This window comes from Camelina sativa, chromosome 4 (genome assembly GCF_030686135.1).
Source record: "Camelina sativa cultivar CO46 ecotype springtype chromosome 4, ASM3068613v1".
Taxonomy (NCBI): domain Eukaryota; kingdom Viridiplantae; phylum Streptophyta; class Magnoliopsida; order Brassicales; family Brassicaceae; genus Camelina; species Camelina sativa.
The window spans coordinates 9088980-9110218 of NC_141883.1; the positions used below are offsets into that span (position 1 = coordinate 9088980).

Here is a 21239-nt window from a genome sequence, read left to right on the forward strand (position 1 = left end):
TGCACTGTTCAGATGAGCTGTCGCAAGAATCGCTAGAAAATCCGGCGACTTCTCTCTCCCTCCTTTGACACTTTTTCTCACTTAACAGACACGTCCGCGTTTTCCTCTTACTTTTTCCGTTATCGTTTTGTTTTTTAATTACCGTTATCATTGCCGCTTTAAGCTGTCACCGTCGCTCATTCAGCGACTTGAAAACGAACAGAGCCTATATTTCTATAAAAAAATCCATGATTACTAATTCCTTACAAAGTCATGTTGTTCGTAGAATATCTCGAGAAATATTTTCATCATTAAAGACTGTCAAAATTCAAATAGTAAACTCCATGAAATCTAAGATATTCACATGTGCGTGAACAGATTATATATATATGAATATATCACTATATCTATATTTATAATACACTACCATTATATACTTAACTTGAATTCTCCAACCAACACAGCAACACTGCTCAATATATAATATAAAGTTTTATAATTTTTTGTGAAAACAATTTTTTTTTTTTGAATAAAATGTAAAATTTATTCGAAAAAACTTTGTTACATCAAGTGCAGCGTTTGTTGAAGTAAATGAATTACATATTACATACTAAAGATATTAGCTTAGGGAAAAGGGTATCTTGAGGCAAGCCATGTCACCAGGCAGTCCCGAAATAGCCCATCTCCTTGTTCTTGGATAGAAAGTAACCGATCTCTGATTTGGAGATCAAGTCTTCGAGCAAGTTGAGCAGAAGGAATGGCGGGTGTCCCATTTCGTCGATTGTTGCGTTCTAGCCACACTAAGTGGGCTGTAAGCTGAAAGCTGTATCGAAGTAGAAAAAGTTTGTCCTTACCAAGTGATGTATCCGTGAGCAGCGGGATGAGATGAGTCCAGGAGTTTGTGTAGCGCGTGAGAAGCAACTTTGAGCTGAGACCCGACCAGACCTCCCTCCAGTAATGACAGGTAAAGAACAAATGGTCCCTAGTTTCCATGGCGTGATTGCAGAAGATGCACTGTGTTTGAGCTCCCACATTCCATTTCTTCATTCGGTCATCTGTTGAAAGGCGATTCTTAAGAGCACGCCAAATCAGGAACGAGTATTTAGGTGTAGCATGCTGAAGTATTTTCACATGAGCAGGCTGAAGTATTTTTTATTTTTAACAAAGGATATGAGCAGGCTGAAGTATTTTCACATGTACTTTGCATTGTGATAGTTAACATTGACAATGCACATTTGACCGACCAAAATAGAAACGAATTAAGGCATCGCAGAAGGCAGAATCAATATCTAATAGCATTAATTAACAAGCAATACAGAAAAAGAAAACAAATTATCGCCGACTAACCGAAGATAAAATAAAAAAGCCGACAAATTGTTCAGAAAGATATTAAAGTGTTTGTTTAGGTCATAGGTCAACTAATGTTTAGTGGAGAATGAGAGGTGCAACTTGATCACTTCGTAATCATATGTACCCAAATGCAAGTTTTCTCTTTCAACGAGAATATTATTATATTACAAGCAAAGCGAGATTCTCATGAATCTAGTCATAATCTATTGGTCGCTCTCTATAGATATAAATAATATAATACTTCATTTCTCTGTGTGGTGAAATTTTCGAATTCTTTTTCTCTAGCGTGGAGTCAAGATTAATGGATACAAACTGAAAAAAACACACACACCAAATAGGCAAATATAACAGAACTACGTAATACAAGTATCTTTTATCCTCCACTACGTAATCTTGATTAAAGTGAGTTAAACTCATGCAAGATCCGCAGAAGTTTTGTTGTTTCCATGACTTTTTTTTTTTCTAAATTAGAACGCTTAAATCTCAGTATCTCAATAATAAATTAAAAAATGTTTTATGACATTTTCATTATAAAAAAAAGAATTAAGTAATGTTTTAATGTTGAATTTACTAGAACCTGGATTGCTCTACATATTAAATACATATTATCTAAACATGTTCCGTTAACGTCAAACTCAATAAAACTGAATTGATCTACATTTTTTTCTACCTTTACATGATATAGAGTTAAAAGAATAAAAGTACATTTTATATATATATATATATATATATATATAACATGTATCTTTGGTTCATTGGTGCATTAAAAATTTTGAGAAACATTATTTCATAACGTTAGTTTTCTTCGACATGGCCAACATGCCGTTTTCTGCATGATTTTCTGGTATATATAATTACTACCGAATCATTAACTTCTACAACTTAATGATGAGGATATTGCCATACCAGTTGACATTACAAGAAAACAGCTTAAAACTGACGAGCATAACTGTCAGTAAGCCGTCGGAAACACCTATTACCGACAAATTACTGACAGATGGCGTCTGTCGATTCTAGATGGTCGGAAAAATAAATATGTCAGAAATCCGTCAGTAATTACCGACGGAATTCCGACAAGCATTTACCGACAGATTACCGACAGTAATATTAATGGTAAACTGTCGGTAAATCCGTCAGTAAAAGCCTGTCGGACAGCCGTCGGAGACGTGTTTGTCGGTAATCCCGTTGGTAATTTGCTGTCAGACATCCGTCAGAAATATATTTCCGACGAAATTACCGACAGAACAACATCGGAAAATATCCGTCGAACCGACGGAAAACCGACGATTTAACGATGGAATTTCGAGAAAGTCCGTCGTTTCCGACAGATTACCGACGGTTTGTTTTCGAGAAAGTCTGTCGTTTCCGACAGAATTCCGACGGTTTGTTATCGAGAAACTCCGTCATTTCTGACAGATTTCCGACGGAAATATATATATATATATATTTATAAATAACATTATTATACAGATTTTATTATGAAAATATTCATTAAAACTGAAATGCTTATATATTTAAATTCAGAAAGTTAAAAGTTTGAGAGAAAATATGTTTTAAGTGAAAAATATTATAATAACCGAAAACAAATAATTGTTCCAAAAAGAAAGCAAAGATTCAACAAAACCTAAGTGGAATGTCTTGCCCGCATCTCACTCATGAAGGCTGCTAGCTCCATGTCCCTCTTCTTGTACTCCTCGTCCCTTCTTTTGTTCTCTGCTTTTTGTTCTTCCATTTCCGCTTTTTGTTCTTCCATTTCCTTTTCTAAAGTTGCAATCCGAGTATCCTTCTCTTGCATAGCTTGTTGGAACTCTTGGGTGGGAGCAAATGAGAACCCCGATGAACGAGAAACCGAACTTCTTTCGGAAAGATTTCCTAGTCCAAAAACCCGTCCCTTGGTTTTAATAGTTTCCTACACATGCATTTTAAAATTATATAAATATTTTAAAACAAAAAAAAGTAAAACAAAATTTTTTAAAATAAATGTTACCTCGAAAAAAATTTCGTTTAATTTCTCTCTTCTAAATTCAACCGTAGACTCCGATCCATCAAGAGATTGTATCATCTCCTCCTCCCGCTTCCTCGAACTCTCAACAAGTAGCTTAGCTCTACCATCTTGTAATTGGCCGGTCTTTTTGTTGGTGTGCATATCCTCCATCAAAGTAACATAGTCTGGTACCACACCATCCCTAGCAGTCTAAAAGAAACATTTAAATTATGTAAAGATTGTCTAATTAATGATAAAGAAAATAATTATAGAAAGTCTTAAAACTTACAAGTTGCTTTTGTCGGGTATAGGCACTTATTGGACCATTGTTGTGGGTAGCCATACCCAACCCCCCACGTTCGCTTCTTCTATTCTGAGAATGTTGGGAGGATGTTGCTTCTGTAGCTGGTTCCCCCCAATATTGAATGAAACCTTTAAAGAGATCCTCGTTCACATTTTTTGGCACCTTTCCTCTCTTCCACAATTGCTTCGACTCATGCAACTGTTTAGAATATCGTATTGCGGCATACTTCTTGAAAGCTGTTCGAACTTGGCTTGTTACATCTGGTTTCCAATTGAAATCTTGCTAAAAATATAAAGAAAATGCATTAGCAAAAAATATATAAAACAATGTTATAAAATTAAGTTGTTAAAGTTGAAAACTTTACCGCAAATTGCCGAAACCAAATGTCTTGTTCTTTTGTATGCATAACTGAAAACTTTGCATATGGTGTTTTGAGGATTCCATACATCATATGCAAAATGGATTTTGTGATGCCATTATGAGAATCACAAAACCATGTTGTCCCTGGAGCACCATACGGATCTAAGCGGGGGATAAGTGATCGGCCAGGTTGAGAAACGAATTCTTCAATGCTCATCTCCACTGGAACATTTTCTGAACCTTGAGAATCTGGGACAGCGCTACTAGGTGACTGTGAAGCACTAGCTTCTCCATTAGCTTGGTTCATAGAAGTGTTTGCAACATAAGAACCATAGTTCCTTCAACAAAAAAACAACAAAATTTAGAAAAAATCTTCAAGCATTATTAAATTAACAAAAATCAATCAATAACAAAATTCAATTCATCAAACCCAATTAACAATTTATATTCCACCATTTACTAATTCATCAAAATTTAATTAATTCTATCCAAGTAACAATTCAAATCCTCAAATCAATAACCATTGAAGCTAATTCTCAAAATCTATATAGTTGTCTCAAAACCAAAATCAACAAAAACCCAATTCAATCCCTTAAAAACAAACCAATCAAACACTTACAATTCTTAAAAATCTCAATTCTCAAAGAAAAATGAAGAACTCAATTCACTAATAAAGAGCTTGGCGTCCTCCTAGAAAAGATCTAATAAGTCCCAAACAGAGCCAATTAATCAAATCTAATAACTCTACCATATTCCTAAGAAATCTAACAAACCTAAGAAATTCAATAGAAAAGAGAGAACTTACGCCATAAGAAGTCGCCGGATCGGAGGGAGACAATCGCCGGAGTTTCGCCGGTTTGGAGAGAGTTTCGCCGGTTTGGAGGGAGTTTCGCCGGATTGGAGGGAGACAATCGCCGGTTTAATGTTTTTTTTTGTCTGAGATAAAATAAAACACTCGGGGGAGAAGAAGATAAAACAACTTTGTTATTATCGATATTACCGACGGAAAACCGACAGTAAACCCGTCGGTTTAGACTGAAATATTTAATTGCCCGCGGTAATGAAAATTTCATTTTATTTCATTCCCGGGGAAAATTATGGGATCCGTCGGAAATCTGTCAGTAATTCCAAACTATTTCCGACGGACTTCCGACGGATTATTTTAAAATTTCGCAAACCGTCGGTAATCCGTCAGTATCTCCAACTATTACCGACGGATTTCCGACGGCTTAGAGGTTAAACCCCTTTTTTCATAATTTCTCTTCACAAATATGCATATATTATGTGTTTAGATTGACCATGTAAGTAATGTTCAAAATAAGCATCTATATGATTAAGTTATAGAAAAAAAAAATCAATGATAAGTAACAAATACTTGAACCATAACTAGTAATACCACATTACAACTACTTTACCCAAACAATTTAACTTATTTTTTCAAAAACAAATTTTGAAGATTGTTGTTTAAAAAAAGATTATTAAGCCATTAAAACATCCATCTCTATACGTTTCTTATAAAATAAGTGCGTTACAGAGCCAAAACTAGAGGTTTTACACTAGTCCGTCAGTAAACCGTCAATATCTGTCGGTTATTACCGACGGTTTACCGACAGAATCGAAAGAACGGACATAAAATTAAAAAAACGACGAAAATTTTATTTCCGTCGGAAAGTTGTCAGAAAATACCGACGGATTACTAACAGTTTACTAATTTCCGACGTATTTTCCGACGGGTATTGTTTATTTATAAGAGTTATTTTATTCTTTTATTTATTTGTAAGTTGTATTTTATTTGAAAGTATTTAAATTTATTTCTTTATTTCTTAATTTATAAGAGATATTTAATTATTTTATTTATTTATTTTTCTAATAGATATTTTTTTTTATTTATAAGAGACATTTAATTTTTTATAAGAGATATTTAAAAGTATCAAAATTTATATACTTTTTTGTAAGAGATATTATTTTTTTACTAAAATTTTGGAAATAAAATAATAAACTGGAATTAAAATTGAAAATTAAATATCTACTTTAAATATACAATAAGTTTAATAAAAACAAACTATTCTGAATCAGAAGAGTAATCAGAAGAAACTGAGTCTGAATCATCTCCGTCAAATTCTCCAATTTCATCCTCTGACTCTAAGTCGACTCTGTCATCAGTGAATTGGGAGAAGTCAACCACGAGGTCAACATCAAAAGAATGCTCAACTGGGGCCATGTAGCCAACTTCGCTAGGTTGCAAAGGGTCATGATCGGCAACTCCGTATATTCTCCCTCTTGGGTTTATTTGTGTAACTGTTACCCAACGATCTCGAGTATTAGAAACGCGAGGGTAGCGAATGTAGCAAACCTGTTACAAATAAAGTTATTTTACTAATTACGTAAATAAATTCTTTAAATAATTATTCAATAAACCGATAATGTAATCTTTACTTGGTCTGCTTGTGACGCCAGGATGAACAGATCATATTTCAACAACCTACGTCTTATGTTAACGGATGTAACACCAAATTGGTCAACTCTGACACCACGATCGATGTAAGGATCATACCAATCACAAAGGAAAACAACGCATCTCAAGTTTAACATCCCCGGATAGCGTACTTCTAAAATCTCTCTAAGGACACCATAGTACACAACATCACTTGTATGAGATGATATACCCGAATCGGTTGTTCTCCGCCTACTTCCTTCCTCGTGAATCCGAAATGCATATCCCCTCGTGCAATACCCCGGACAAGACGTTGCAATATAGTTGGGACCGTTTAATAATTCTACTAACCATGTTGGAAATGTTTGTCCTTTTTCGCTTTCATCGTTAACCTTAAAAAATATGTTTAAAAAAATTAATGATATTTAATATTAAATTTTTATTAAACCAAGCTATTAAAACACTTACATAATATTTCAACCAAGGCGCAAAATCCCTTTGCTTATGCTCATCAAGCTGCTCCTCGGTATATGTCGGGTAGTAAGAGCGTATTAACGCCATGTAAATCCTATTACAAAACCAAAAAAAAAACCGAATTTTAGAAGATATGAAATTATAAATTTAAGTTTTAATTCATATTAATTTTAAAATGTACCTCTCATATTCCATAATATCCTCACAATTTGTGAGAATATACATATGTAAGTGCGTATACTCTTGCTGCGACAGTTGGCGATTCTTTCTTGTCCCGCTGAGTCTTCCTACTTGTGTAAACAAAAAAGGTACGTATACCAAATAACTAGCCACTTCGCCTCCATCATCATGACGAGTAGGACGTCGTCTTTTTGTACGAACTTGGGCAGGAAAGTAAAATTCGGCAAAATTTGAGGCTTCTTCGTTTATACTTTGTGCCACAATAGAGCCTTCAACTTTGCTTAAATTTTTGACCTTCTTCTTCAGATGAAACATATACCGCTCAAAAGGATACATCCACCGATACTGAACAGGACCACCAAGTTTAGCTTCTCGCGGAAGGTGTATTGGGAGATGCTCCATAACATCAAAAAAAGATGGGGGAAATATCTTCTCGAGATTGCATAGGATCATTGGTATGTTTTCTTCCAAGTTACGAATACCGTCAACTGTAAGTGTTCTAGAGCATAAATCCCAAAAAAATGCACCTACCCCTGTAAGTAAAAAGAAGATCGGATTAATACTGTAAAACCTCTATGAATTAATTCTTTGCTGTATATATAAATAAATATTTATATAATTCTTTAAAAAATGGCGATATTTAGAAATGTACCTGCAATTGCTTGGTGGACATTACTTGGTAAAAGATGCTCAAATGCAAATGGAAGAAGTCGCTGCATCACAACATGACAATCATGGCTCTTCATTCCAGTAAACTTTCCTTCAGCCATATCAACACAATTACGTAAATTAGATGCGTATCCGTCAGGAAATTTAATATTGTGGGTAATCCAGTGGAAGAACGCTTCCTTCTTGCGCGTGTCTAACCGAAATGCCGGGACTGGACATCTCCCATTTTCTAGTACATGAAGCGGATCGCGATCACAAATATCTGGCAAATCTAATCTAGACTTCAAATTATCTTTTGTCTTTCCCGGGACATTTAGAACAGTGTTCATGAGGTTGTCGAAGACATTCTTCTCGACGTGCATGACATCTAGATTATGTTTCAACAAAAGATCTTTCCAATAAGGCAACACCCAAAAAATGCTATGTTTATACCAATTGTGATTGATGCCAGCACCGTAAACAACAACATGTCCATTACCACCACAATCTGTAGTCCTCTCTGCTCCAAAGTCTCTTAACTGTTCCAGTAAAATATTTTCGTCGACTTCAGGAGGTGGTGCATCAACCACTTGCTTATTCTTCCTAAACAATGTCCTCGAACGCCGATAAAGGTGACGAGCTGGTAGAAATCTTCTATGACAATCAAACCAACTCGTTTTACGTCCGTGCCTCAACTGGAACGCATCTGTGTTATCTTGACAGTACGGACATGCTAACCTTCCATGAGTTGACCATCCAGATAGCATCCCATAAGCTGGAAAGTCACTAATCGTCCACATAAGTGCTGCACGCATCTGGAAATTCTGCTTGGTTGAAACGTCATATGCTCTAGCACCATGATCCCATAACATTTTCAGCTCATATATCAACGGTTGCAGAAACACATCAAGAGATCTCTTCGGATGATCTGGACCGGGAACCAAAATCAAAAGGAAAAGAAACTCTCGACGCATGCACAAAGATGGCGGTAAGTTATAATGTGTTACGATTACTGGCCACAATGAATATTGCCTTCCATGCTTTCCAAATGGGTTGAAACCATCTGTAGATAATCCTAGGTACACGTTTCTTGGCTCATACGCAAAATCTGGATACACAGATTGGAAATGCCTCCATGCTTCTGCATCTGAAGGATGTGTAATCTCTCCGTTTGATCTATGTTCTGCGTGCCATCTCATTGGACCAGCCGTACGCTCAGATTGATATAATCGCTTCAGCCTTTCTGTGATCGGTAAATACCACATCCGCTTATATGGAACTGGAACCCTACCGCTTGTTTCCTGATATCTTGGTTTTTGACAAAATCGACACCTTGTCCTATCTTCGTCTTCTCTCCAATATATCATGCAATTATCTTCGCATACATCTATCATTTGATACGGCAAACCAAGACCGGTGACCAATTTCTGAATCTCGTAATATGTACCTGGAAAATGATTATCTTCAGGCAAAATATCTTTCACAAAATCTGTTATCGCATCCACACATTCCTCAGCCAAATTGTAGTCCGTCTTTATGGTCATTAATCTGTTTGCAGATGATAAAGCCGAATGACCTTCCCTACAACATTCATATAACGGCTGCTTAGCTGCGTCCAACATAGAAAAAAACTTGCATGCCTCTGCATTAGGTTCCTCTAACCTATCAACATTTTGACCCATCGATTGCATATTTTCCCTATATGCATCATTCACCATCTCAACAATACCCACACCATAATCTACTTCTGTTCTAGGTTCCTCTACGCTATCAACAAAATATGGTTCGCTAGAACTAATATACTCTGGTCTTTCACCATGGAGAAACCAAATTTTGTAACCCGGCATAAAACCATTCGAATAAAGATGACCCCATACTAAATCAATCCTAATATTGTGAGAATTCCGGCAAATCGAACATGGACATTTCAACTTACGGGTTTGAAGAACGATCGGTTGTTGGCATGCCAACTCCATAAACTCGCCTACACCACGAGCATACTCATCATTCAATAAATTTGATTCTGGATCGAGCATCGGTCCGTCCATCCAAGATCGAAAATAAGAAGAAGAAGACATTTTTTTTTTCTAAAAAAATGAGTGAGAGTATGAGAAGGAGTGGTTCGTTTTTATAGAGAAAGTAAATTTTGTATTCGTCCGTACTCTGTCAGTAATCCGTCAGTAATTTTTGAAATTTTCAACGGCTATACAACGGCTACATTAACGGATATATTTACCGACGAATATCCGACGGATAATTATTTAAACGGCTATAATAAGTTTACGGACGGATTTCCGACGGCTGTAAATTAATACCCGTCGGAAATCTGTCGGTAATTGAATAATATACAAACGACAACAACAACGGATATATTTACCGACGAAATTCCGATGAAAAATACTGACAGTTGTATCTGGTCAGTAATCCGTCAGAAATGTTGATTTACCAATGAAATTCCGACGGAAAATACTGACGGTATTATCTGGTCGGTAATCCGTCGGAAATTTTGACAGATTACTGACGGCAACTGTCTGTCGGTAAATTTCCGACGGAAAACTGACAAACTTTTATTGTGTCAGAAATCGGTCAGTATACCGTTGGTAATTACCGACAGATAGTTGCCCGTTAGAAGTGCCATCAGTTATGACCTTGTTTTCTTGTAGTGTGAGCTTGTTCAAAGTAGTTGTGTCACTCAACTTCTTACACATATCACCGTGGTTGGATTGGTAGTAATTGCAACGATTTATTTATAAAATACTCGCAGAGTTTAAGATAATGATTTTAGTCAAAAAAATCCTTCATATCATCATTGTTATAATTTTATTCTCGAATATAGTTTTTATGCGTATTTGAAAAATAAGTTTTATCATGAAATATAATAATTTTACACAACCTCTCATCGACTTTGAATCAGCCATCGTTGTTGATGGTCGTGGTGAACCCACTAATTTCTCTTTCGACGCATCGGGTTTTGATAATGGAGAGTCTATTGCTATTTCTCTCTCACTGGAGAAGATGACCCAGAAAAACAAAAAAGATTTACTTTATGTTATGTGATTAGAGAGAAGAAAGAGTAATAGTCGAGCACCTAATCAAAGCCCTAATCGAAATCCCTTTTTGTCGGATCAATTCCCAGTCTCTCCTAGACGTCTAGCCGTCGTTCCCTCCGACCCAGTCACAGTCCACACCAGATCTCTCTCTGTCAATTGCTGGCGAATCTTTCTACAATTTAGAAAGAACTCTTTGTCTCTTTCGTAACGTAACACTGAATTTCTTTGGCATGTAAGAGAGAGACATAGGGTAAGCAACTGTTAATCATGCAACAAGGATAGTGATATGTATATATTTTATCTTGTTTAACCATAGTTTACTCACATCTTTTACATATTTTATTAGCTTGTTTTGTTACTTTTTTGTAGTTTAAGGTCTGTTTGTGCATTAGAGTAGGATTTGCATTGCATTTGCATTGTTTCTTGTTTAAACAGGTGAATTGGACTCAAGAAGCATGAAAATAGCATATGGGATGAGAGGAGTGCAACCATTGAAACAGATAGGAGTTGAATCAAGGAGAAGACCAACAAAGCATGAAGAACTCGACCACCACTACTCGTGACTCGACCGAGTGCTACTCAGGGACTTAACCAGTGGGGAGCAGAAGGATGGACCACTCGACCAAGGCCACTCGACCGCTTGTGGTCGAGTACATCGAGCCGACTTTCTATTTTGTGAGCTAGTCAAATCAGCGCTTCCTTCCCTCACTATATATACCCCTTGTACCCCATGGCCGCCAAAAGACCCTCTTTAGGCAAAAGACCCTCTTTAGACCACAAGAACCTTAGTTCTTACCCCTTAAGGGTTTTTAGCTTTTTCATATCATTTGCCACTTTTATTTACTGTTTTTTCTCAGATTTTAATATCTTGTAAGTCTCATAACTTTTTGGGTATTAAAGATCTGAGTTTGCTTCTTTATATTAAGTTGTTGTTCATCATCTCATTTATCTTATCATGCTAGTTTTATCATTTTCTGGGTTTATGTTCATCTGAGTAGTGAGTTAGGATTCTAGAGATGGATTAGGCTGGTTTATGGCTGTGGTTGTTTAGATTGGTTAAGCTTGTGTGATAATATATCTCTTCTGGGTTAGATGTGCTCTAAGTTGTTCTTATATCTGAGAGGGTAAGAATAGATCTTAAGCTTCCTTGCATCATACCAATGTTTAGGTTGTTAGATAAAGCTAATACTGGAGATTATCATGCTTATCCCAAGAGATTGGTTGTATAAGGTGATTTTTGAAAAGTAATGGTATGGTCCTTAATGCCTATTTAGTATTGTTTCACCAATGAGAGTTGGGTTAGGATGTTACTTAAACTTGATCACTTTTGTCATGAGAGTGGATTAATGAGTCATTCAGATCATTGTTTAGAGATAGCTCATGTTTGGTTAAGGTTTGTTAACCAGTTTAGATAGTCACAGCTTGAACACCAGCCCATGAATCCATCTCTGGAAGCCTACTTTGTTATCTGATTGTTTATTACCGCATCTTATCTTGTTTCATTGCATTCTGTTCTGTTTAAGGTTGTCAAGATTGCATCTTTTATTCGTACAGTTCAACTCGACCAGACCACTCGACCAGGCAAACGGTTGAGTGCTTGATCGAGCACCTTCAGGTTCTTTTATTTACTTTCTGTTTCATTTAGTTTAATTTCTGCATCTTTATAGTTTTGTTTAGTTCTTGCTCTTGTTTAATTTACATTCAGCATTATTTTACTCTCTGCATTTACATTTATGTCATTAGGATTGTTAGTATCAAAACCATTTTCATATTTGGCTTGACTTGAGTCTCTATTTACATCTTGATTGCATGCAACACACACTTTATGGATTAACATCTTTTATGCCACAACTACATAAGAGTATTGAAACACCCTGCATACATTCTGATCATCCATACTTATGTCTATTTGATTGATTGCATCATCCATTCATTGCATAAGCTAAACCTGAGAAACCAGTGTTTCATATAGTAATGTAAATATTACATAAAATACAATGAATATAAGTTTTTGATGGTTATAATAGTTAGCAGCTTAACTGTAATTGTTTTTTGTTTCTGCCAATTTCCGTTTAATTTATATATATTTTTATATATTATTAAAGGCGAATTTTCCGAATAACAAAAAAAAGACAAAAAATATGAAAATAGCAATTATCATGTTTTACAGTGAGAAATTAAGTAAATTGCCATGACTCACAGTGAAATTACCAAAAGGACAAATGTGGCATGTGCGCTGCGCTATGGGGGAGATGACTTGCTGAGTTATAAAAAAAAAATAAAAAAAAAATAAGAAGGATAAAGAAGAAAAATTGGAAGAGGAAAGAATATGTGTGTGCATATATATAGAGGGGGAGAGAGTGCACGTGAGAGAAAGTGTATGTAGTGCTATTGATTATGTACATGGGGTAAAATTGTTAATATTATAAAAAATATATAGTATAATAAAACTTCTATAAATTAATAATGTTGGGAATATGAAATTTTATTAATTTATATAGGTTTTAGTTTTTTAATAAATTAATAATTATTAATTTATTAAGAGATTTTTCTAATTTGGTAAAAAAATTTTAATAATAAGATTTAATCGTTATAATTAATATTTTTATAAAACCAATTAAAATGAAAATAACAATTATCGTGTTTTGAAGGTAGTACTCAAAGATTTTTATATAGTAAAAATATTAAAAATGAACTCTAATAAAAATTAATGTGTATATATATACATATATTTAGATAATTTTATATAATTATTAATTTATATTATTGATGAGACCATATATTTACAAAGGGTTTCAAAAAATATATTATTGCATTATGTCCAAAATTATACTAGTCCCAATTTAGAACCGAATAAATTTATTAATTTATAAAGATTATTAATTTATCAAATATTAATTTATAGAGGTTTTATGCAAGGTAATTGTTAGAAATGGTTAGTGAAAGAATGCACGTTAGAGAGAGTGTATGTATTGCTATTAATGATTAGTCATTTAATTAAACATTTTTTTAGTTATTTCTACCAATTTCTCAATTATTAATTTAATATTTTTTTTTGACTAGGCGGTAGGCCTATTCCGAACGTCTCACTAGTTGTAGCGATTTTTAAACGAGACCCAAAAATATAGTTATGGACCTCGGATAAGTATATTAAAAATAAGCTACTTAGACTTAGAGCATCTCCAATGGTCCTCTATTTTTTCCTCTATAATAGAGATTCTCTATAATAGAGGTGAATTTTGCTTCAATCTACCTCTATTTTCACTTCTAAAATAGAGATTGCTATTTTTTCCTCTATTTATAGAAGATTTCTTTTTTTTTACAAAGGGTTTCTCTATAAATAGAGGAATACTATTTTAGAGGTGATAATAGAAGTGGGTTGGAGTAAAACTCATCTCTAGTATAAGGGGGAGGTATTGGTTTAGGATTTAGAAAAATTTTTAATGACTTTAAAAATTAGGTAAAATATGTTGTTATTCAATCAAGACTTTTACAAACTCTTTAAAAATTTGGTGTTATTGGTTGTGGATTTGTAAAAAGTTATCTAAAATCTTGATAAATCTAGTGTTATTGGATTAAGAGTTTTATAAAGTCATTAAAAGTTTTATGTTATTCAAGTAAAACAAAAGAATCTTGGATTGTTAATGAATTCAAATTTTATGTTATTGGTTTAGGATTTTATATCATTTCCTTCATAACAAAAGTCATGAAAACTCTTTCATCAAATAGAAAGATTTTACAAGATTAGAAAAAACAAATCATCAAGATTTTAAAAAACTTCCTAAACAATCTCTTAGAATCCTTCATTTTTAACTTTTAATTTTCTATGATTCTAACAATCAGCAAGAACATAAAGTCATTAAAATTCTTTCTAAATCCTAAACCAATACCTCCCCCTAAAGATCTCTATTATAGAGAAAAAAAATAGGAAAAACCGTTAGAGATGGTCTTACTAAATGGCCCGTCCCGTCGATATAATAATCAAAACTTCTAGTAGACCCATTCGAAGGCTGGTTTAAACTTAACCGGTCAACTTTTGTTGGTTCGATTCGGTTGGGTTTAAAAATCTCTAAATCCTTTATTCGTCTTTCCTTAAAGATACTTTTAAAACAAATAAACAAAGAGAAAGCCAAAAAACCAATCTGTCATTGATGCTCGAGAATTACATTCTCTGAATTGAAAGATCAGTTCTCTGTTTCTCAGGTAAACAAGTTCGAAACTTTGATTTATGTCCGATCAGATTATATCGTTTTTGTTCTGATGTTGAATTCTTAAAACCATTTCTCTTTTTTTTTTTGTCGTTTTCAAGATTACCCATTTGAACAAAACAATGGAACAAGGTCACGGAGAAGTGAAAAAGAGAGTAGCTTTTGTCCTAATCGATGGTTTAGGAGATGTATCAATACCAAAATTAGGTTACAAAACTCCATTACAGGCAGCAAATATACCTAATCTAGATGCAATTGCATCAGCTGGGATCAATGGTTTGATGGATCCAGTTGAAGTTGGATTAGGATGTGGTAGTGACACAGCTCATCTCTCTCTCATGGGTTATGACCCAAGGGTTTATTACAGAGGTCGTGGTGCGTTTGAGTCTATGGGTGCTGGATTAGCAATGTCACCAGGTGATATAGCTTTCAAGGTTTGTGGTGCTTTTTTTTTTTAATCTTCTTGTTTTGTAACATTGTTATGTCATTTATAGGTTCTGATTAGTTTTTGTTATTGCAGTCTAATTTTGCAACTTTGGATGAGACATCTGGGATTGTTGTTAGTAGGAGAGCTGATCGACATTTCGAAGAAGAAGGTCCTATACTTTGTGCAGCTCTTGATGGCATGAAACTTCCATCTTTCCCTGAGTATGAAGTGAGAGTCAGGTTGCAAAATGTTTTCCTGAGGCTTTGTTGATTTTGGGTGGCTTGTGTTTTTTTGGCTTAAGGTTGGCTTTTTTGTTCCTATAGATATGCAACGGAACATAGATGTGGTGTGGTTGTAAAAGGGCCAAGACTTAGTGGGAATATATCTGGAACAGACCCACTGAAAGATAACCGTTTGCTTCTTCAGGCTAAACCTTTGGATGAATCAGAAGAAGCCAATCACACTGCTAAAGTAGTTAACGAGTTATCCAGGGAGATATCACGCATTCTTGTATCCCACCCGATTAATGCAGAGAGAGCTGCACAAGGCAAGAATATTGCCAATCTCGTCCTTTTACGAGGCTGTGGTATTCGAATCGAGGTCTGTGTTTCAGAATCTTGTTGCCTCGTAATAGAAATGCTTATAAGTGCTTTCATGTATCATCATCTCTGTTTACGGGTTTTGTATATTTTAGGTACCTCCTTTCCAAGAGAAGCACGGCTTGTGGCCGTGTATGGTAGCACCAACAAAGATTATAGCAGGACTTGGTATGTCTCTTGGTATTGACATTCTAGAAGCTCCAGGAGCCACTGGAGATTACCGGACACTTCTGACATCGAAAGCAACTGCTATAGCCAATGCGCTCTCAGCTCCAATGAATCCCTGCCCTAATGTCTTTGTACCGGGAGAGGACGTGCACAAACCAGGAAGGTCAGATGGTTATGATTTCGGGTTCCTTCACATAAAGGTAACGACCTTTTTCTCTGTCTTTTATCCCAAAAGATCAAAGTTTCTATTAGTAATGGGACTAACTCACTTTCAAAAGCTAGCTCAAGAGAGGATTGCCTCATACCATATATATTGCCCAAGGAATTATGTTTCTTCCGATGTGGGATATATTCTAACAGTTTCCTGTCTGATTTTATATTCTTGCAGGCTATAGACGATGCTGGCCACGACAAGGCGACAATGTTCAAAGTTCGAGGTTTAGAAGCTGTGGATAAGGCGATACGTCAGCTTGCTAAGCTTCTATGGCAAGCTGAGTCTTGTACAAATTACCAGTATTTCTTATGTGTCACTGGTGATCATTCTACTCCTGTTGAGTATGGAGACCACAGCTTTGAGCCTGTCCCATTCACAATGTGCCGATTAAGAGACTTTGTGAACGCAGTTGGAGGAGAATCAGTTCTATTAGAGACGTCTTTGGACCCTTTTCCACTTCCAACGGTTGTGGAATCAGGTGAAGTTGTCACCGGAAAAGAAGAAGACAGTGGGAGTAGGGAAGCTCTTCCAGCAATTGGTGGAGATTCAGTTGCAGAGCTGAATGAGACTGCAGCTGCAAGAGGATGTCTTGGCCGTTTCCATGGCGGTGAAATGATGGGAGTCATCACTAAGTTTCTTAAACTAGAGGTATGAATTTATCTTGGCATTTTACTTTGAGAATATTGCAAGTGTAATAAAATCAAACTCTTGACAATATAGGTTTAGTTATTGTCGTTCCAAGTTGAAACATGTCTAATCCGGTTCTTTTGGTTTTATTTTCACCACTTTTTTCATATAAGGATTTGATTGGTAAGATGGTTCCAACGAGGACAAAGAGTTTGTTAAGCTTCCAGTGATACATTCAAAAACTAAACTACCAAAAGATATCATCCGATAACAAAAACCTAATTTCATAACAAACAAGTAGATAATGAGGTATTGGTGTTCACAAATTTTCTCATCTCTTCTGGAAATTGAGAGTCTTAACAGAGAAAGCATAAATAATTACAAAAAACAAAGAGAAAGCAATGAGGGCAAGTGAAACAACCCACAAGAAGCTGTATTCATAACCATAATAATTTTTCATGAACTCAACAACCTTCTCACCCGTATCCAGCTGCGTCTCTACATCCCCGTATTGAGCTATTGTCGCTCCGTACAATCCCCACCACCCTGGACACACGTACGTGAACCATCTTAACCATACCGGCATTTTCTGCAAAATATTTCAATATCCATTTAATTGTGAATATTTTTGTTAAAACATTTTTAAAAAGAGGCTCGATAACTAAGGGTTGGTTATTTACTGGGCGAGGAATGGCAAATCCTGAAAAGACGTTCCATGATGTGGATATGATACCATTGAGTATCGAAGCGATTTCTTGATTAGGACTTACGGCCATGACCATAAAACCAGTGTATATAGAGTACAAGACGCTGATGAAGGTAAAGAATATGTTCAACAAAAATTTGGAAGCTGTCCATTCATATCCTATCATCCCGTAGACGATAGATCCATAGATACAAGCTTGAGCCATTGTATATGAAATCTCGATTATCACCTTCAAAATGGTTTTCATGTTTTCAAGATTAGAAACCAAAACATGCATATGATAGGATTATTAATTGGTACATAGAAATGAAGTACCTGTGAAAATGCATAGGGTAGAGCCGAGTACATTCCAGCACCGGCTTCTCGATAAAAAACAGTACGTTCAGCCATAGCGACAGGACGCACAGTTGCCGCACTTTGTGAGCTTAAGAAGCCAATAGTAGTGGACATTGCACCTACACTGTTGAAGATATCTTGTCTTGTTCCTTTTCTTTTGCCGAGGCTCCAAAAGATGATTCCATACATGATCCCAACAGCAGCTCCGAAACTAAGACGCACTGCGTTATAAGGAACATTTCTCCAATATGACTTGTGCTGTTTCCACAAGCAAGCTTGGAACTGAGTGAAATAGGATGTTGAATATTTTGTTGAGAAATGAATGTCTTGTGCATGAGGAGGAACCACGTTCAATTCCTTAATTAAATCTTTGTTTCTCCTGGCATCCATAGACAAACAAATATTTATGAGATTGATCAAGACTCAAGTAATGTTTTTTTATGAATGCAACTCCACTTACATGTAAAGGTTTGAGTCTTTGTATATTTGAGCAAATCTGACACCAAGAACATCTTCTTTTGCCTTTGTTGTAACTTCAAGGGCCCATGTTGCTGGATTGTAACCTTCCTTTATTTTTCCTACTCCTCTTATTCCCTAAAATTTTTCTTGTTCAGTTATTATGAGGAATGAGATGGTGTTAATCGAATAACTTCACTTATTCTCTCTTTTACCTCAAAATATTCAATTAGTTGAGAGGAATGGTGGCCAATTGGACCAACATAGATCTCTTCTCCTCCTCTTGTCAACAAGAAAAGCTAAACAAATGAAAGTTAGGTGCATAGCTAAAGGTACAAGTAATAAAAACACAAAGAATAATGAATTCTTCGATACTCGGCTGATGAATGGTACATACAACAGTTCTTCCAGTGTCAACAGTGTTTCTAACAGTCCTCATGACAATTGCGGCCGCTCTTGCATCCAATCCGGATGTTGGCTCATCCATGAAAAGAATAGAAGGATTTGCTACAAGCTCTACTGCGATTGTCATTCTTTTTCTTTGCTCGGTCGAAAGCCCACTAACTCCCACATGTCCAACCAACATCTCCCTCAATGCTTTTAACTCTATCAATTCCATCACCTCTTCAATAAAGAGCTAAAACGTTTCTTCTATTAGTTATATGGTTTCTTGAATCTTATAACGGTCATCTTTTGATTATACTATTATTATATAACTAAATAAAACACTTACCTCTCGAGTATGTGTGTCGATATTAGGGGGCAACCTTAACCACGCAGAATAAAGAAGAGACTCATAGACTGTTAAGAGAGGGGAGTGGATGTCAGATTGTTCACAATAACCCGAAACACGGGCAAAGCTATCCTGTTTTTTAGGAAATCCAGAAACATGTATATCTCCGTGAATGTATCCTGTGTTCTTACGCCCGGCTAAAACATCCATCAAAGTAGTTTTGCCTGCGCCACTCACGCCCATAAGTGCAGTAAGAACACCCGGCCTAAAAGCACCGCTTAATCCATTCAATAGTACCAGTTTATCCTCTGCTATGCCCTTTTCTTTCATCTCCTACAAAATCCTCTTTATAAAAATTATATACTTGAGTCTTTGAATAATCTCTTACGCTTATTGAAAATGTTATTCACATACCTTTGGAGTATCAACAGAATATGTGATGTTCTCAAACGTCATGTATAGAGGCTTGAAAGGTATAAGAACTTTTCTGTCGTTGCAAGTTCTCGATGTTGCCACTCCTATATATTTTTAACCATTTTTGTGATCATGAATTTTTTAAAGGAGATGAAAAGAGAGAATGATTGCGTTGTTCTTGAATAGTTTTTACCCATTATAATATCGTTGCTATCAGTCTCTCCACATTCATCTGGTATAACGGCATACTTGGATACTCCATATTCTACAAAAGTAAAAAAATAACGTTTAAAAGTATTGATCTTATACATAGATGTAGGAAGAGTAAGTGAGGACACTCACGTTTAAGATAAGCCAGACTCAAAGATGTAATAATGTTGGACATGATTGTAGATACGATCAATGCTAAAAGTCCAATCCAATACCAGTAAGTTTCTACAAATAATCCTCGCGATTTTAAGACCGCAACTCCTAGACCCTGCAAATAATAGTACATAGTAAAGTTTGGATTCCAAAAAATGTGTTGACAACTTAAGAAACGGTTTCCAGAAAATTACATCTTTCCAGGACTTGCTACGGAATTCGTTAACCGAAACAGCTGTCTGTATATACATCATTGGTGATGTCCAATACGCCCATGTTAACCATTTGTGCACTTGATCTGCGCATCACAATGCATCACTAATTATAGCTTATGGATCATACACTTAGAGAATGAATATGGAAAACAACAACCTCCTTAAAACTTACTTCGCGACAACACATAGCCGCTGAATGTCATTAGCCACATCACAGCAAGACATCCCATTGTGTTTGCTATGAAATGGCACACCACCGTCCGTACGACCGTACGGCCGTCCGTACAATCAACCTAGTGGGCCGTCCGTACACTCGCAAGGCTTACCAAGCTTGGTCCATCAAGAAGAGCCTGAAGAGCCTCCAACGATCTCATGCCTTCGAGATCCTTCCCTTTAGAGCCGTTGGACAAGTTGTGCAAGTGGGAAGTCAAAGGGAAGTCACATGTGTGATTAAGGAGATGTCACTATCTCTATGTATATTTGTGCATAGCATCCTAGGGAGAATATCCTCTTTGTATCTCTCTATATATGGATTGTAAGTATGATCTAAATACAGTAAGAAAGGAGTTTAACTCTTTCTCCAACCTATTCTCTTTCTCTCGCTTACTCTCTTTCACACTCCTATACTCAATCCGATTCTTCCCTTCTAATCTCTCAACTCAAATCAAATCTGCCTCTCTTAATTCTTACATTTGCAACCACATGATTTCGAGTCACTGCACCGATACACCGAAATAGTCCATACGACATTTGTCCGCACAATGCTAGAACTAAGTAATGTTTAAAGATCCTATAGTAACAAAAACAAAAAGAAAAAAAAGCGCTTAGTAGTAAATATATAGAGCAAAGAAAAACTTATGGTTTTGTTAAGACAAGCTTACGATGTGATGGTAAAATCATATCCAATGAAGTAATAAGTAAAGAAGACCACAATGAAGACTTCAACGAAGGATAAAGGGAAGGTTATGATTGAGGTTGGTAATGAGAAGGTCCATGATGGGTAAAAGCTG

The 21239-nt window shown here is 35.7% G+C and overlaps 2 protein-coding genes, 1 long non-coding RNA gene and 1 pseudogene across 5 annotated transcripts; 1 reads left to right on the top strand and 3 right to left on the bottom strand.

Annotated features, from left to right (window-relative positions):
- Positions 1-6039: 6039 nt before the first annotated feature.
- Positions 6040-9791, bottom strand: LOC147945639 (uncharacterized). 3 transcript variants are annotated; one of them, XM_087509062.1, is made up of 6 exons: positions 7887-9791; positions 7718-7781; positions 7067-7598; positions 6880-6979; positions 6414-6803; positions 6040-6330 (listed from the first exon to the last, which is right to left on the bottom strand). In XM_087509062.1, exons 1-6 carry the CDS (start codon positions 9789-9791, stop codon positions 6040-6042), a joined length of 3282 nt encoding a protein of 1093 aa, XP_087365188.1. The 3 variants fall into 3 exon arrangements, with proteins under 3 accessions (XP_087365188.1, XP_087365187.1, XP_087365186.1); XM_087509061.1 differs by having other exon boundaries at positions 6040-6119; positions 6204-6330; positions 6414-6789; positions 6860-6979; positions 7718-9791; XM_087509060.1 differs by having other exon boundaries at positions 6414-6789; positions 6860-6979; positions 7718-9791.
- Positions 9792-14702: 4911 nt separating this feature from the next.
- LOC104773023 (uncharacterized) lies at positions 14703-17214 on the top strand. Its single transcript, XM_010497571.3, has 6 exons — positions 14703-14966; positions 15073-15405; positions 15492-15637; positions 15722-15998; positions 16093-16365; positions 16554-17214. Exons 2-6 carry the CDS (start codon positions 15094-15096, stop codon positions 17031-17033), a joined length of 1488 nt encoding a protein of 495 aa, XP_010495873.2. The 5' UTR covers positions 14703-14966; positions 15073-15093; the 3' UTR covers positions 17034-17214.
- Positions 17215-17337: 123 nt separating this feature from the next.
- Positions 17338-18237, bottom strand: LOC147945640 (ABC transporter G family member 38 pseudogene; annotated as a pseudogene).
- A 35-nt stretch (positions 18238-18272) lies between these two features.
- LOC147945641 (uncharacterized) lies at positions 18273-18823 on the bottom strand. Its single transcript, XR_015596670.1, has 3 exons — positions 18720-18823; positions 18509-18642; positions 18273-18427 (listed from the first exon to the last, which is right to left on the bottom strand). It is a non-coding gene; the product is annotated as an uncharacterized LOC147945641 (long non-coding RNA).
- Between the last annotated feature and the right edge of the window lie 2416 nt (positions 18824-21239).

Excerpts from the sequence above, each read along its gene's own strand:
- LOC104773023 (XM_010497571.3), top strand. The coding sequence starts at position 15,094 with ATGGAACAAGGTCACGGAGAAGTGAAAAAGAGAGTAGCTTTTGTCCTA. Across the intron at positions 15,406-15,491 it reads CAGGTGATATAGCTTTCAAG|TCTAATTTTGCAACTTTGGA; the intron begins GTTTGTGGTGCT and ends TTGTTATTGCAG. Across the intron at positions 16,366-16,553 it reads TCGGGTTCCTTCACATAAAG|GCTATAGACGATGCTGGCCA; the intron begins GTAACGACCTTT and ends ATATTCTTGCAG.
- LOC147945639 (XM_087509060.1), bottom strand. The coding sequence starts at position 9,791 with ATGTCTTCTTCTTCTTATTTTCGATCTTGGATGGACGGACCGATGCTC. Across the intron at positions 6,790-6,859 it reads GTAAGTGTTTTAATAGCTTG|CGAAAAAGGACAAACATTTC; the intron begins GTTTAATAAAAA and ends TAACGATGAAAG. Across the intron at positions 6,331-6,413 it reads TGGCGTCACAAGCAGACCAA|GTTTGCTACATTCGCTACCC; the intron begins GTAAAGATTACA and ends TATTTGTAACAG.